The sequence below is a fragment of the Triturus cristatus genome, chromosome 6 (assembly GCF_964204655.1).
Source record: "Triturus cristatus chromosome 6, aTriCri1.1, whole genome shotgun sequence".
Taxonomy (NCBI): domain Eukaryota; kingdom Metazoa; phylum Chordata; class Amphibia; order Caudata; family Salamandridae; genus Triturus; species Triturus cristatus.
The window spans coordinates 1,791,181,451-1,791,197,494 of NC_140589.1; the positions used below are offsets into that span (position 1 = coordinate 1,791,181,451).

At 42.5% G+C, this 16,044-nt stretch overlaps 1 protein-coding gene across 1 annotated transcript in view; it reads right to left on the reverse strand.

Annotated features, from left to right (window-relative positions):
* Positions 1–16,044, reverse strand: part of LOC146822010 (cysteine-rich venom protein-like) — a 280,985-nt gene that overhangs the window by 74,152 nt on the left and 190,789 nt on the right. The window contains exon 6 of the mRNA XM_085609411.1: positions 667–752. Within this exon, the coding sequence (XP_085465537.1) occupies positions 667–752 (86 nt within the window). The remainder of the gene's footprint in view (positions 1–666; positions 753–16,044) is intronic.

Consider the following 16,044-nt stretch of genomic DNA (forward strand, 5'->3'; position numbering starts at 1 on the left):
TTTTACTGCAATATAACACATGCACCATACTGGTGACATGTTGTAAGTTTGAGAATGGTAGAACAAATCAAGCCTTGATTCTTTAGTTATAGTTAGCAAACAGTACAACTTATATAATGACTTCTGTGACTGTTGCTGAATAATTTATTGCATGTTTACAATGCTCAATTTAATATATGTTATACTTGTGATGATAACAGTGTGCACATTAATAATTAGGTATTTAAATATATTTATCCAATACTTACCCACAGGCTCACCATCAGGTAACCATTACAGTTTTTATCACTTCATGAATAAGATTACTTCTGGGAACATCTGTTTTTCTGATAATACAGTTCATCCTCAATGATGTTCTTTATTTATCCACAACTTCTGGTGGAAATGCATTCAAATCAATAAAAATCTTTCAAAATGACAACTGTAGGAACTGTTAGATAAAGTACATGTCTAAAAATTATCACGTTCGCTGTATGTACGTGCCATCAACAAAGGCATGTAATGCAACACAGAGATGGCACAATTGGAGCACATGAAAGGCAAATATAAAATGGTGCATCAGCAAAAAAGCATAAGCTTAAACCTTAGCTTTCAGGCTAACATAACGGAATTATCATAAGATCATAAAAACATTGACTTCAGTAAGAAAAAAAAAACAGTACTTACTCAGGAGCGTAATGGCAAACATACAGGACAAAACCAGAGCATTGATGAGTTGCGCATCCAATAAGAGCCGATTTACTCCAGACGCCCTTTACATTTAAAGATTAATAATTATTATTGAACCAATTACATGCCTAACATACAGTTTCTGATATCTTTTACAAAAATTTTTAAAACAAAAACATGCATTACAGTTACTCCCACTTTTTATTATCAGGGGCAGCGTTTTAACAAAGTTATGCAAAAGAAATTCAGGCTTACATTCCTCCTCCAACGGATACACAAACCTCAGTTAATTTTCCTTCCTATCACTGCATCGAGTTCTTTGTACTTCTCCCAAAATGTAGTTACATTTCCATTGTGTTATTTCTTGTTTTCAAAGAATTATCTCCACTTCATGTTAATCTCTCATTTGTTAGACCATAGCACTATATATTCTTTGAATGTATCATAGGTGGCACTATCTTGTGGTTGTCGTATGCTTCAAATTCTTTAAATGCTTCAAATTCAACTATCCTTTGGTGGATGGTATATACAGTCTTAGTGTTCTTACTGTCATTCTGCTTTGCTGAATCATCCTACCACTATTCTGCAAGGTTAGGTGATATAAAAGATACAATTGGTGCTGAGTCCAAGGGTGGTTCCTCCTAAAGGGCAGAAGAGTGTTGCCCCGCCTGTTGCGAGTGAAGCAGGTAAACTCAAATGAACAAAATCGAATGGCAATGGCATTTTACTTTTCCGCCGGCTCATAACGTCTACAGCACAAGTGTGAGGGTAGGGGACGGGGCTAAGTCCTGTGATTGCAGGGTGACTGCTGCCCCTACCAGTGGGCATGTCGGATTTGCCGGCTATATTGCAACCGTCAGCCTGATATGTAAAACAGCCAGGGGATTGCTGGCACAGGCCCCTAGCCTCAAAATGAGCACTGGGCTAGGCTGCTCCAACTAATCCTGGAGCTGCTTCCATGCTGAAAACAGCATGAGACCAGCTCCAGGATTGGTTGTATTTGCGTTCCACTAGGCAGGAAGGCAGTCCTTCCTTTTACTGCTGGAGAGCTTTTCGGCATCGCTCCCTACCATATTTTCATGGTACCAGCCTCTACTGACTGAGTCAGTAAAACCACAAATGTACTTGGGTCAACATAAGAGTAGTCAGAACCAATAAAGTATCTTACTTGTTTGGCTTAGCTACAAAATACCCGTGGACATTGAAAAAACAGTTCTTCTTCCTTATATTTAAATTTTCACATAACAGGCTGCCTCCCTTTTCTCAGTTACCTTATATTTTCATTTAATTACTTCACAGACCATTTTGGATGTATGTCGTAACAACGAAAGCCTTAACACTGAAAGTTTTTACAATGAAAGCGAAACAACAAGGATGGCATTACCATGGCAGTTTCTAAATCGAAAATCAATATCACGCCGTCACATAGGGAAGCATTTGAAATACAGCAACAACGCATACATTTTTTTTTACCATTACAACACCAAATGTAATAAATGGCAAATTTCAAAAGGCATATAAAATAAAACAAAATTCACTTACCAGTTTACAGACGAGGAATTTGTGATAAGCCAATCAATGTAACCTCATTCGGGTAAAGCATACATTTGTTAACAAGCATTTGCAATGCAATAGGTCTCGCATTTGCGAGAGTTTAAGCTATTGGCATTGTAAATGAGAATGCCTTTTATTTATCTGTTTTGCTAATTAACACATAGATAAAAGGAATTGTCAATAGCTCAAACTATTGTAAATGCGCGACCTATTCAAAGAAGCGGCCACCATTGTCCCGGACTGCTCAGAAAACAAAAGCGCTCATGGCGCACTGAATGTTGCAGGAAAGCATGACGCAGGGTGGCATGGCTGCTCTGGATCACACGTGCAAATGGTGGAGAAATCTGCTTAAGTGGAACCAGTGGCCAAGGCGAAGCAAGGTTACCTTGGGCCCTAACGCAAGCAAGACAAATGTACCCCACTACCCAGTGCTTAATTTGAGCCAGTGGTTTCCAATGCTCGGCACCGGCACTTAATTGTCAACACCACACGTATGACAGTCTGCCACATGGTGACGCTGCTCATCTAATTTGGAGATGGGCAGAACAATGGTTGTTTATGAATACAATATACATTAAGAATTACTAATAACTGCCTCCCCAGCCATTCCTTTAGTTTTGCGGACCTCGAATAATATGAAGTGTTTCACTTGCAGGTGAGAGAGATGTTTTTGTCCCGTCATTGACAGCGATGACGGACAATGGGTGGTGCAAGCTACAGTGGCTCAGGTTCTGGTGCTTATAATTTTACAAATTAAGCACTGCCACTACCGCTAGTTGAGTTGTGAAAGACCGATATAACTGTGGAGTGGTGGGCCCCTAATATCTTGGCCCGGTGTCACTACACCTCATGCGCTTATGCTATCTCTCTGGCCCTCACACAGATCAATTCAGCGACAGGCTCTATACGCCCGATGCTTGCGCGGTAAGTTTTGGAGATTGCACCCGCGAAATAAACAGAAGAAATAATATCAGCAAATAATTTGGAAGATTGCTTAAAATGTTTTTAACTGGTGACTGCTCTAGGTATGGAACTAGCCGGGAAGCAATGGAGCGCTGTACTCTGTGTGTATAAGCGCTTGAACAGTGAGTGCATCTTTTCGAGACGTTATAGCACTGTTGATTGACTTTGGAAGGGACGAGAAAGCACGGTTGGGATAGACAACACTGTTTGGCAGATGATACATAGATATATGCTGCAGGTGTTTTAACTAACTGTGCTACCATAGTAGGGTTGGCGCCTTTGCCCTTTAAATTGCACAGGCATCTCTCTCGGGGGCACATTAACACAATATCTTAATGGGATTGGAACCTTTAAACCTGCAGATTACACATCGATTTCAGAGGCTGCTGAAATAGCCTATTTCGATACAGTGTCAGCAAAGTGCCCATGTGCCCCAAAATGGCGTACCTGCCCTGCCCCTGACTAGGGCGTCAACCCCAGCCCTGTTCCTTCTCCTGCTTCGAGTCCTGTTTCAGAAAAGCCGTGAATCAGGAGGGGGTGAGGGTGCGCTGTTCCAGCTTGCTGACAGATTTCAGTTTTTTAAGGCAAGCTGTGCAAATGCCTCTAAAGCCTCTTCGGTGCACAACGGCCTTTATCATGCAAATAACAAGAGTAAGTGGGTAAATTCCCTGGTCAGCACTTAAGCGAAATGCAGAGCTGCCTGGAGGGGTTAAAAGGAAGGGGGCGAGGGATGGATTTATTTGGAGGTCTCAGTTCTAATTTAACTGAAATGGCCGTTAGGAGAGACACCAGGGACCGGCACACATCCCCCGATCTGTCTTCTGCTCGGCAGAAAATGACAGGGAGCAGGGAGAAAGAGGGAGACAAAATATGGAACGAGGGAAAAGGGAAAAAAAAGGCAGGGAGAAAAATCGACAGAGGGAGAAGTGTAGAGATGAAGAAAAATAGAGAGGTAGTAAGAGTAAGAGAAGAAAATTGCCAGAGAGGTATGAAACAAACATAAAAGGAGACAGAATCCAAAAGAGCAAGAAAGAAAAAAAATGGAGGTAGGCAGTTAGGGTGAACTGAAAGCAGGTGAAAAATGAGGTGTGCATAAGAAGCGCGTGCCTCCTTTATCAAAGTGAAAGAAAGTGAAAGCGAACTGAAAGCACAGCATAGCATGGGGGTGAAAAATGCGGTGTGCATAAGAGGCGCCTGCCGCCTTTATCAAACTGAAAGCGCAGCATGGCGCGGGGGATAAAATTAACAAACAAGGAGCTCTTTCAGCCCAGCGTAGGGGGTGTAGAAAACAAAGAAACAATTAACATCATGACGAGCGCCGTGCTGAATATGTATAATTAACAGTGCAGCACTCGTGACGAGCTCCGTGCTCTTTAATGTATGGAAGTAAGTATGTAAAAGATAGTTCCCCTCAAACACACATACAACACAAAAGTGGATGAAAACAGTAGTTAGGCACTGCTGCTTACGGACTAAACACAAGTCATTATCCGATCAACAGCCAGTAAAAAGCCAGCTAACAGGAGCTACGCTAACGTTAAATAAATGGCAAGTGGCAGAAGAAATTACCCGGCAATTGTCAGAGTTTCAAGTAACATATAGATTACTTGATGCCTCGGAGAGGCAGCGTATGCACTGCCTTTGCGAGACCTAAAAAGCACTATTGTGAGGTATCGGCCCATTGCACAGTATGTTAATGAACCTGTAGTTTTACTTTACTATTCATAAATATTCTCCAATGTTTTCCTAAGCACAATAGCTTTGCTTGTTTGCCGGCATGGAGATGCCATTCTCCTCAGTACTCGGTACACAGCTGACTGCTGCTAAGGCGCTAAAGCACGTGCAGATGCTTTACATTATCTTCTTGCTTCAAGAAATTTTCAACAAAACTAACTGTAAATCTATGGGCTGCCTGTTTATTCACTTCCTAGGAAGAGCCTGAAGGGCGCAGTGCTCATAGGGGGATAAGGAAGTAACTTGAATGAACTGCAGTACCCTCCAGAGCAGTCTTTTTACACCTCAGTAGAGTGGCTCACAGCTTTGGCAGTACTTGCTGCCATAACTGCGAATATTCAAAAGTTTGAAGAAAAAAAGCAGATTTCCCAACCTCTGATAAGTCACTGCTCTCTTTAATGACCCCGGGGCATGACCAGTTTCTTTTAACAACTGGCAGTTGTCTAGCGCTGAGCATTAGGTGAAAAAGGCAGATTGCTCTCAATCTCAGTACTATAAATATGCAGCATTTGTATTTAGTGATGTTGTATATGTAGCAGTTGTATTTCACCAAATATTTAGTGGTAAAGGCTAGCATCAACTACAATGACAGACGTCGTGGTGCCGGTTTGGTAGTTAAGGCTTTTTGTTGTGAAGCCTTCTTTAAAAAAGATGTTTCCCCTTAAAAACAGTCATGATGTGTGTCACCATCAGCCTGAGACTGATAAGACCCTTTACAGCAGCCTCTACAATAAATGAGTTCAGTGGAAAAGTAAAGTAGATGAATTCTTTAGATTTTTTTATACAGACCCTACAGGACTGCTGATTCTGTCTGGTATTCCCAGGGCTTTCAGCATGTAATCTTTGACAAGTGGCACAAGTTGCCTACCACATTCCCCTGAGCTGACCTAAAGACTTTTTTCAGACTATGGGAGCTCTGGATTTTACATAGCTCACATTGTTTAACAAATATGTGAATTTGCGTCCAGCATACCCTCCTGCCTCACTAATTTTCTTGCTTTTAAATAATAAGTAAGCCTGGGCAAAGCACTACGCTACGCTCGCGTAATTTGCGAAGTTCGCGCTACTTTGCACTACGCAAATTGCACGTAGCACAGTGCGAACACATGTAGCATAGTGTTGCGTAGTGCTGCGGTCATTTTTTGCTTGCTCGCGGTCCTCAACGTCAAGTTGGCGACCGCGAGCAAGCAAAATGACATCCCGGCGAGACTTTTTCCTTGTTCGCGATCAGCAACATCAAGTTGGCGATCGCGAGCATGGAAAATAAACCTCCCGGCGAGATTCCCAACGCGAGGAGGTCAGGTTTCTCATTGCGAGTGGTCGCGTATGCTCGCGACCGCTCGCGATGAGAAACTACCAGTTCGCGTTGAGAAAGCTGCCGCTCGAGTAAAAATCTACTCGAGCAGCAGAAAACTACAGCTCGCACTGTGCAAGATGCCATTTTCAATGATTGCACAGTGCCGGTTGCGTGTCCGCACTGTGCAATCATTGAAAACGACATCTGGCACAGTGCGAACAAGGTACTACGCAGTTCGCGAAGTGCTACGCGTAGCTCGCGTAGTGCGAACTGCACTTTGCGTAGCTTCGCGAAGTGCTACTTCGCGAACTACGCCCAGGGTTAATAAGGGGTAACCCAGTAACACTGGGAAATACAATGATACTAGGAGACAATAGTCCCTTAGGGGGGATGTGTGAACCTCAACTTTCTCTGTAATTATAAGCATTCAATGATTGGTTTTGTAAATTGAGAAACAATTGTATTCAATTACTTATTAGCAAAAACAAAAGCAACATTACTTAAAGCTTTTAAAGACAAAGTGGTGCTCCCAGCGACACAACTGCGTAGTGATAGTGAAATTGGTGAGTATAAAATGTGCAAATGTTATACAGTATATATGTGGAGGATTGGTGTTGGAGGAGACACTTAGGGGCCTATTATGATGTTGAGCAGAAGGCTATCCGACAGCTCGTCTGTGGTGGTCTGCCCGACATGTGCTTCTGCGGTCCGACTGCCACATTACAATGCATGCGGTCGGAGGCAGCAGACGGAGGGACTGACAAACGCTTTCTGATGGGCTCAAGGAGCCGTTCTGACAGACGATACTCCCTACAATAGGGGCGGTGCTTGCTCAGGCACCATCGTAGGGATTACGATGTCCCTTTCTCTCTGCCTTTCTATCGCAGACCGACCGCCCTAGAAAGGCAGATGTAAAAGGTCTTTGGGGGCCCCTAGCAGGGCCCCTGTCTCTTCTGGCTCACCACTACGGGCCCTGGGGGCCACCTGTGGTGCCCCCCAAAACATGCATGCATAGTGTGGCAGGCACACGGTGCATGGATGTTTCAAAGGTGCATTTTTCCTATTGCAGGTTGTGCTGCGGCCCACAGGAAAAGCCGCAATAGGTATGGTACACTTTCTGACCGCCACAAAGGTGGATGCATTATAATTAGGAAAGCTGGACCTCAGACTCCTTTTTGGCAGTCCTGTTTCCGAACGGATGCCAGTTGGACGCTCACACCTGCATCATAATGAGGCCCTTAGTCTCTTGGTCGAACTTTCCTAAGGAGAGATCCATGTTAGATAAAAATATGCATGAATAAATGCATCCGCCATGTTGGATACAAAGAGGGGGCAGCCACTTCCCTGTGATCTACTCAATGCACTGCATGGCACCTGTCTTTAAGATGGTGATAATTAGAGCCCCATGCTCAAGGTGATGATGTCTGGACATGCCAAACATCTCTTTATAGACTTTAAGAACAGTGTTCCGAAAGAGCGCAGGAATCCATCACAGACTCTACGAGGCGTGGTACACCGGTGCCAGTCTTGCAGCCTGTGGTAAATATTTAAATTACCTGTACTATTTTTTATGCGGTAAAGTCTAGTAAGAATAACTCAGTCAAAATAAGAGGCAGAATCCGTGGTATTAGAGGTTCTGAAAAGGACTTTATTCCTTACAAAGGAATTATGGTTCGAACCAGGCAATCATATTCCATCACCACGGAGGTTCAGGAAGGGATAGGCAATACATTATTGACAAGTAAGGATATATATATGAAAAGCATTACGTTAAGACAGATGCAGGAGGCGTAACAGCTGATAATACAGATAAGAATACACATACGTAATGAAAATAGGCGTAATAATAGGCGTATACTAGAAACGTCATTTAAAAATGATGTCACAAGTGGGTGGATCCATAAGAGAATCCTGCAGTGTCAGCAGAAATATTTGGCAGAGATGCGCGCGCAGCCACATGACGTGTGATTGACGTGCAACTAGAGGGTGAAGGGGAATTGACATTTAGCTCTACATGTGGAGACAGAAGTCTGGGGGGTCAGGTCAACCTAATCCCAAATCGTATCTAATATCTTTGTTTAAGGAACTGTTTTATCCAAAAGGAAAGGTCTCTCGGACGGAATCTATTCTATACCGACTGTTAGTGCATGTACAAGCGTCTATGTGTCTACATGAGATGCGAGGGGGCAGGAATCTTCCATGGTAACAGGGGCTATGAATTACTTGCATAAAGACAGCGAGGCCGGGCCCTTTGCTCGGTAGCTGGAAGGATGTTTACCTAAACTACTAGACAGGAATGCATTGGATGAGGAGCGGAGCAGATAACTTGAAGGCTGAATACAGTTTTTTGGCAGGCAACAGGCCGCGTCAGGCACCGTTAGCCGCGCAGGGAGTAGGACAAAGTTCATGGATACGGATGCAGGTCCAGGCTGGAGCATTTCAGAGGCAGAAGCAGGAAAAGGCTTGATGGCAGAATTCAGGGCCTACTCGCCTGAACTGTAAAACGTGAAAAGTGAACCATATAAAGTCGGTGGCCAATCATACTTAGGAATGGAATATTCGACCCATTCATGGCGGATCTGAGAGAGGACATGTTGACGTTGGACGCACATGTATTTGCGTCTTCATAGCTGGAACTGGAGGGAACATACATGTACTTGTAGCATGTACATGGAGCCGTTGGGGTCTAAGATAGGGGACATAACTGATCATAAAATTCATATTTCCTCAAGCCCCTTAATTTCAATTAAGCTCACTGCACTCTGCATGTAGGGAGTGAGCTTGATACACATCTCCCACCCTAAGCACATGGTGCACCTAAACAATTACAGAACACAGGACATACAGTGTGAAAGCACAATAACAAGCAGGTCAGTATAGAAAAACTCTAACAACAGGATGTGACTTTAGACAATTTTCCAATAATAAATCCTGGCACTATTTGCATGTGCATGGCTGGTCATCAATTTGACTTTTGTGGCCTTTGATTTCAGCAGCTGGTCTCCTGGAAGCCCCAAAAGTCCTAATCCCCAAGAGCCAGTATCAAATTCAAGTTAGTAAGAAATACGTTTTGAGGTTTCCATCATCAATCTTAATGCCTGTACCCTCCCTAGAATACTCAGAAATTACTACAAACCCCAAGCCCACTTGCGTGCAGGGGCTCCATTTCTTCTTTGCAACTGTTTGCTTGAAAAACTCATATGTATAGAAATAACTCTTCTTTATTAAATGCATCTATTTAAACTGTCTATGAATATAACTCCTTCCTAGTATTACAGAATCCCAAAATATTTCTCTCACCATCTTTTCTTACCCCCAACTACTCTCACTCACCTGCCTGCTGTCCTCATTTTCTTTTCTTCTCCCTCTCCTCCACTTTTGTTCTTCTTGTTCCCTTCCCCTCGTTTTGATATCGTCCTCGCTATTTTCTAATGTGCAGTACCAGCTTTTATTAGTCACAATTTTTAATTGCTCACTTCACTTACTTCATAATTCATTTTTTGATTCATTTTAAAGAGCCATCCTGGCTCAACATCCTGCTCCATGCACATCTATTTCCTTGTGGTAGTGAAGCTCTACATATTCATGTTAAAAAAATCATTAGAAGGGAAAAGGTAACTCCTGGGAATGTTTCTAATTCTAGGGCTTTGCTGCCATACAAGCAAAGGTAGGTGGTAGATGTAGAGTTTGTGGTGCAATAGGATCGGACCAGCACTGTGGGTGGCAAAATTTGGGCTGAAGCTGCAAGCCAGTGGCTAGCTTAAAGGGCAACAGTGACATTGTCATGCTTCTGGAGCTGCAGAATCTGTCTGACTGCCGCATTCCAAATGTGCTGAATACTTGGTGGCCAGACGCACATGTCCCAAGGTATATCCTGTTGACCTAATCTAAGCATGTGAGAACTAAGTTCAGATCCCCTGAACTTTGAGGGTGGATGAAGGTATGTGAAAATATGACACACGATCCTCAATCGCGAACATCTGGTAACCCTAGTTAGCTGGAGAAGAATGGAGCATCAACATTTATGGTCACCCCAAGGTTCCTAAATTTTCTGACAGTCCTCAGTTTTTAAGAGTTGAGTTTAAGGTAATTATACCACATCCATTGGTTTTCTGCTAAGAGACAATCCTTGATCATAGCAGTAATTTTCCGGTTTGAGGATACTCTCTGTGTTGTGAGCATTGTGGAAGGAAGTGTGAGTGATTTGATGATGTCCTGCTGTCTGTGATCATGCTTTCCTACATAATTTATAATGTTACACTTGTGACAGACCATGAAAGGGAGTGCATGAACTGAGTGTCAAATAATGAACTTAATGGCCTGAAACAAATTCTAGTTATGGCAGTTCTAGGAATGTAGATACTATGGTGCAAAAGTCTTTTGGTGGAGAGTTCTCTCACTCAAACCAGATATGCAGGTCCGTAAGCACGACACAGCCTGGTGCTCAATGATTTCTGAAGTATAGCGTCAAGAAAAAACGATTGGTCTGAGCCCCTCAATAATTGCAGATGCCAGGTTCCATAATGATTTTTTAACATAATAAAGGTTATACACTTTAGTCTGTGTCACTTATATTATAATTATGGATCAGCACATTTTAATAATTTTTTTCTGAAGTGTGAAGGTGCCTTATAGGTTGGGGTGATGCCAAGTTTCAGACAAAACTGCATGATATGCGTGAGCATGATTTTCCTACATTTGATAAAGTTGTATGTGGACTTGATGCCTGAGTTATGTTTTAGGCCAGGAATAAAGGTCTCAATTAACCTGAGTCATGAGGTTTTATTTATTTATTTTTTTATTTTTTTTTATTAATGTTCCACAAACCGGCCATTACAATATATCACAAACATAAAACAAATTAAGTCACATATATCTCATACAATCATATCAGCTTGTACACGTTAAAGATCAAAATAATCTTTTAAAGGGCGCCAAATTCTGAGGCCTAAAAGTCTTTTGCGAGGTTTTTTTAACAAATATATACTAGTTTCAATGTTATACAAATTAAATAACTTAGATCGCCATATATCAAAACTCGGGGCTTGAGGTTGTAGCCAAGCAGTTGCGATGGATAGACGAATTGTAGCAGCAATAATGAAAAGAAAAAAGCGAAACTCAAATAGAGGATGCCCCACAGTAATTTCATCCTCTATGCCCAATAGAATTAACTTTGGTGAAAAAACTACAGGTTTCCTAAAAATATAGCCGAGAAAGTTTGAAATTTGATTTAAAAAAGATGTTAATGATGGGCATGTATAAAAGACATGCACTTAGTCGGCTTCACTAGCTTTACAGCGAAAACATTCACCAGAGTTAGCGTATAAAGGTGAGTTACCCCATTTCATCATCACAGCCGGAGTGTGATATAAATTAAAAATGGTTTTATATAATTGTGTTTTTAATGATGCGGAAAAGAAGATACTATGGGCCATTTTAATAGATTCTTGAACATTAATGGGGGCCGATGTTAACTTGCTTGACCATTTCTGATTAGTTTTGTCAATGTCATCAGTACGATATGTTAATAAATGTTTATAAATAGTTCCAATCGGAGGTTGTACCCTAATAGCATCAATAACATCATTTGAGGACAACGGTGTGGTGCGTTTATGTAAGAAATCCCGAATCTGTAAAAATTTGAAGAATTGATTATTATCTAGATCAAATTGTGTTCTAAGTATATCGAAAGAGAGAAGAGAACCATCAGTAGAGACGAAGTCGCCAAGACATGTGATACCTTTGGAGTACCAGTATCGTGCTACTACGTCACCAAAAATTGGCGGCAATAAGTGTGAAGCCCTGAATGGAGTATATATTGTAAATTTAGGTATATTACACATTTTCCTGACACTTTTCCATGTATTGAAGGCAGATATAATGGTTTTGAACCGTGTGTGTTTGTAATAACTGCTATCAAAGTTAGAGATCAGACAGCTTTTTGCAAGTGAACCAAGAGTGATATGGTAGATCGAGGGATTTTCTGCCATATTAGATATTTCATCTCCAGTCAGGAGGATGCGCATTCTTAAAAGTAAACATGACATCTGGTAAAGGGCAAAGTCCGGTACTCCCCAACCCCCCCGAACAAGAGGGAGCGTCATGTAGCGTGAAGCTCTACGAATTTTTCCTGGGGCCCATAAATATTTTTCACAAATTGATTGTAACTGGCGAATTTGGGGCCTAGGGATTAATAACGGAACAGCACGAAAAAAATAAAGAACTCTGGGTAATATAATCATTTTGAGTAAATTAACTCTGCCAACCAGAGTAAGATGTAAACTCTGCCAAGATTCCAATGCATGTTTTGATTTGTCCAATATATCAGTCCAGTTGGTATTAAGGAGTTCCTCCAAATTAGGCCTGATCTTAATGCCCAAATAAACCACTTCTTCCGTAATCCTATTGTCGAGTGCAAGAGTTTGATCTGTGCACAGACATTGTGTTTTAGATTTGTTGAGTAGATACCCAGAGTATTTCCCAAAAGATTCGGCTAACAATTCGATGGAGGGTAAAGCCCTATTCAGATCAGATGTGATAACGGCTATGTCGTCCGCGTACGCGAGAACCTTATACTTTACGTCATGAGCTATAAAAGGGGGAATCTGAAGGTTAATCTCGAGCATTTTAACAAAGGGATTAATATAAAAAGCAAAAAGAATTGGAGAACACGGACAGCCTTGTCGGGTCCCTCTACTAATCTGTACCTCCTCAGATTTAAAGCCCATAGCACAAATCCTTGCAGTAGGAAACTGATAAAATATCTGGAGAGCCCGGAGAAAATTAGAGCTAAATCCCAAGCGAGTCATGACCTCCCATAAGAACCTCCAGGATACGCGGTCAAACGCCTTCTCGGCGTCGAGCAGGGCAAGACCCAGAGGTCTGGACTCAGCCTGCGCGACGTCGAGAAGTGTGACGACCCGATTGATATGATCTACCGTACCACGCCCCGGCACGAAACCGTGTTGCTGTAATGAAACCAATCCTGCAACGATAGGGGCCATGCGGTTTGCTAGTAGTTTCGCATATAGTTTGCCATCACAGTTTAACAGCGAAATCGGACGGTATGACCCGGGTTGGTCAGGGGGTTTCCCCTTCTTCGGGAATATGACTATATGAGCTGCAGCCCATGAATCAGGTGGAGTGCCCAACCTAGCTGCCTGAAAGGTGATCAGGAGGTCGAAACGAAGTTCCTGAAAAAAAATCTTATAAATCTCTGATGGCAGGGAATCGGGGCCCGCTGCTTTACCGGAAGGTAGGTTAAAAACTGCACGCTCAATTTCATCATCAGAGAATGGAAGATCCAATCTTTCTGCGGCGGCAGGGTCAAGTCTGTTCCATCCTAAAATAGGAAGTCCCAGATCAGATGGGATATCATCAAAGTCCGGCTGGCTATACAGTTCAGAATAGAATTGATGAAAAACTTTCATGATAGCCACAGGATCTTGGATTAGTACCTGTTGGTCATTATGGATAGCTTTGATATTGGATATTTGTTTTTTCGCCCGGATCCTTTGAGCTAAACATCTCCCAACTGTTTCACCATATTCATACATCTGTTTCCGGTAAAGTTGATATTTAAGCGCTATTTCCTGGGCCCAAACGAGATTAATCTCAGCCTTGCAACGAGCTAATATATCAAGGCTATCCTTGGGATCTGTGGCGGCCTGTAAGTTAGTTATAAGATCCAATTCCGCTTTCTGTAGATGAGTGTATAACTGCAGCAGATTTTGTTTGCGCAATTTTTGTAAATGAGACGCAAAGCTAAGGACTTCGCCTCTAAAGCAAGCCTTAAAAGAGTCCCAAACTACAGCGGGTTCTGCTGAGCCACGGTTACGCTGAAAGAAATCTAAGATCCACTTTTTCATATACGACACGAAAGAAGTGTCTAGCAAAAGCTTCCTATCAAAAGTGAAAGTTTTATTGTGTCGTATGGTGGTAACATTAGAAAAGGAGATGGTTACCGGGGCATGGTCGGATAGCAATCTAGGGTAAATTTGAATTTGGCAATGGGAAGCCCAGGCAGCGGGGATAAGAAAATAATCCAACCGGAAAAACTTGGTGTGTGGAGAGGAAAAAAAAGTGTAGCCAGGTGTCTGAGGGTATAAGAAATTCCATCCATCTACGAGGCCATGGTCCGCCATCAAATTCTTTAAAGCCTGGAAAACCTTGGGTTTACGACCCCGATATGGGGATGAAGGAGGGCCTGCCCAATCACTATCTAAATGGATATTGAAGTCCCCACAGCACACAACTGGTGAAGGCCATAGAGCGAGCTCACCATTTAAAAAATTAAAGACATTAGCATCATCCACATTAGGGCCATATATTGTGCAGAGAGTAAAGCGCTTGTTGCCAATTAAACATTCAAGAATTGCCCATCTACCTTGTGTATCAGCTGAAATCCGCTCAGTTTTAATTATAGAGGGGCGCGCGAGGATAGCCACTCCCCGTGTTGTATCCGATTGTTTAGAAGTAACTAACAAGATGTACCCCAAATCATCTAGCTTCTGTCGTACCGACCATGAAATATGTGTTTCCTGAATACATACTATGTCAAGCTAATAAGATTCAACTCCCTTTGCATCTTCCTACGTTTTTCATATCGGTTAAGACCACACACGTTATACGTAACAATTTTTAAATTCAAACTAGCCATTAAGTTGGAAACCTATGAGCCCTTTAATAAAGTAAATCAAAGCTTGGCTAAATAACAAAACATAGAAATAAGAAGGACAGTTGCAGAACATATTATTTTTCCCCCCATTTCTCCCTTCACCCTCAACCCAATCCTTCCCCCCACCCCAATCTCAACCCCCCCCCTCCCAACCTACCCACCCAATAGTGAGGCGTTAGGACCGTGGTCCTGGTGATGGAGAGCTGGATGGACTCACCCGCGGTGCCCCTATAAACTAAAATAAAGACAAAAGTGGCAACGTGGCTACATAGTATAGATTACAATCTTAATCTTAATCATAGTGCTATCTTCAGCCCAGAGGTGCTAGCTGTTGCAAAAATTCCTCAGCAGCTATTTCAGATAGAAAGAATTGGTTTCGACCCCGCGCCACCACCTTTAATTTAGCCGGGTTCATTAAGAACGCCTGTGCCCCCTTGGCCTGAAACCTAGGGATTAGTTGACGCAAATGCCATCGACGGGAAACTGTTTCATGAGAGAAATCGGGTCTGACAAAAAAGTGGATCCCCTTAGCCGGTCGCTTACTGTTGGGGCGAGCTAGGTCAAAAACAGCATCTCTTGCTAAGAAGTTATTCATAGAGATCAGAATAGCACGGGGGTATTTAGGATCTGAACCTGCTGGGGTAGTTTGCTGTTTTTGATGAAAAGGGAATCGATGAGCTCTCTGGATCTGAGTCCCCCAGTCCCATTGAGAGAGCTCCGGAAAAGCCTCGGTGAACTGTTGAATTATGAATTGTCTAGTGTCATCTTGCTCCACCCCCTCCGGAACACCCAGCACGCGTAGATTATTTCGTCGCATTTGGTTTTCGAGCTCAGACAGTTTCCAGGTAACATTGTCTTTTTGTTTTTTGAGAGCAGTCACCATATCTGTCTGCATAGTTAGTGCATCTTCCAGAGCAGGGATACGGTTCTCAGTCTCATTAACTCTGATACCCATCTCCGCAGTTGATTTATTAATACGTCTGATAGCATTTTGGAGTTTGCGACAAGCATTTTGGGTTTTGGCGTTCTCCAGACGGGTCTCCGCTCTGTGTGAAATCATTGTCTCATAAATCATTTCTAAAGTTATAGGTTTAGAGGGGTCCGATGGTTTAGAAATAATTGTACTCACAGAGTCTGCTCCTTGACTATT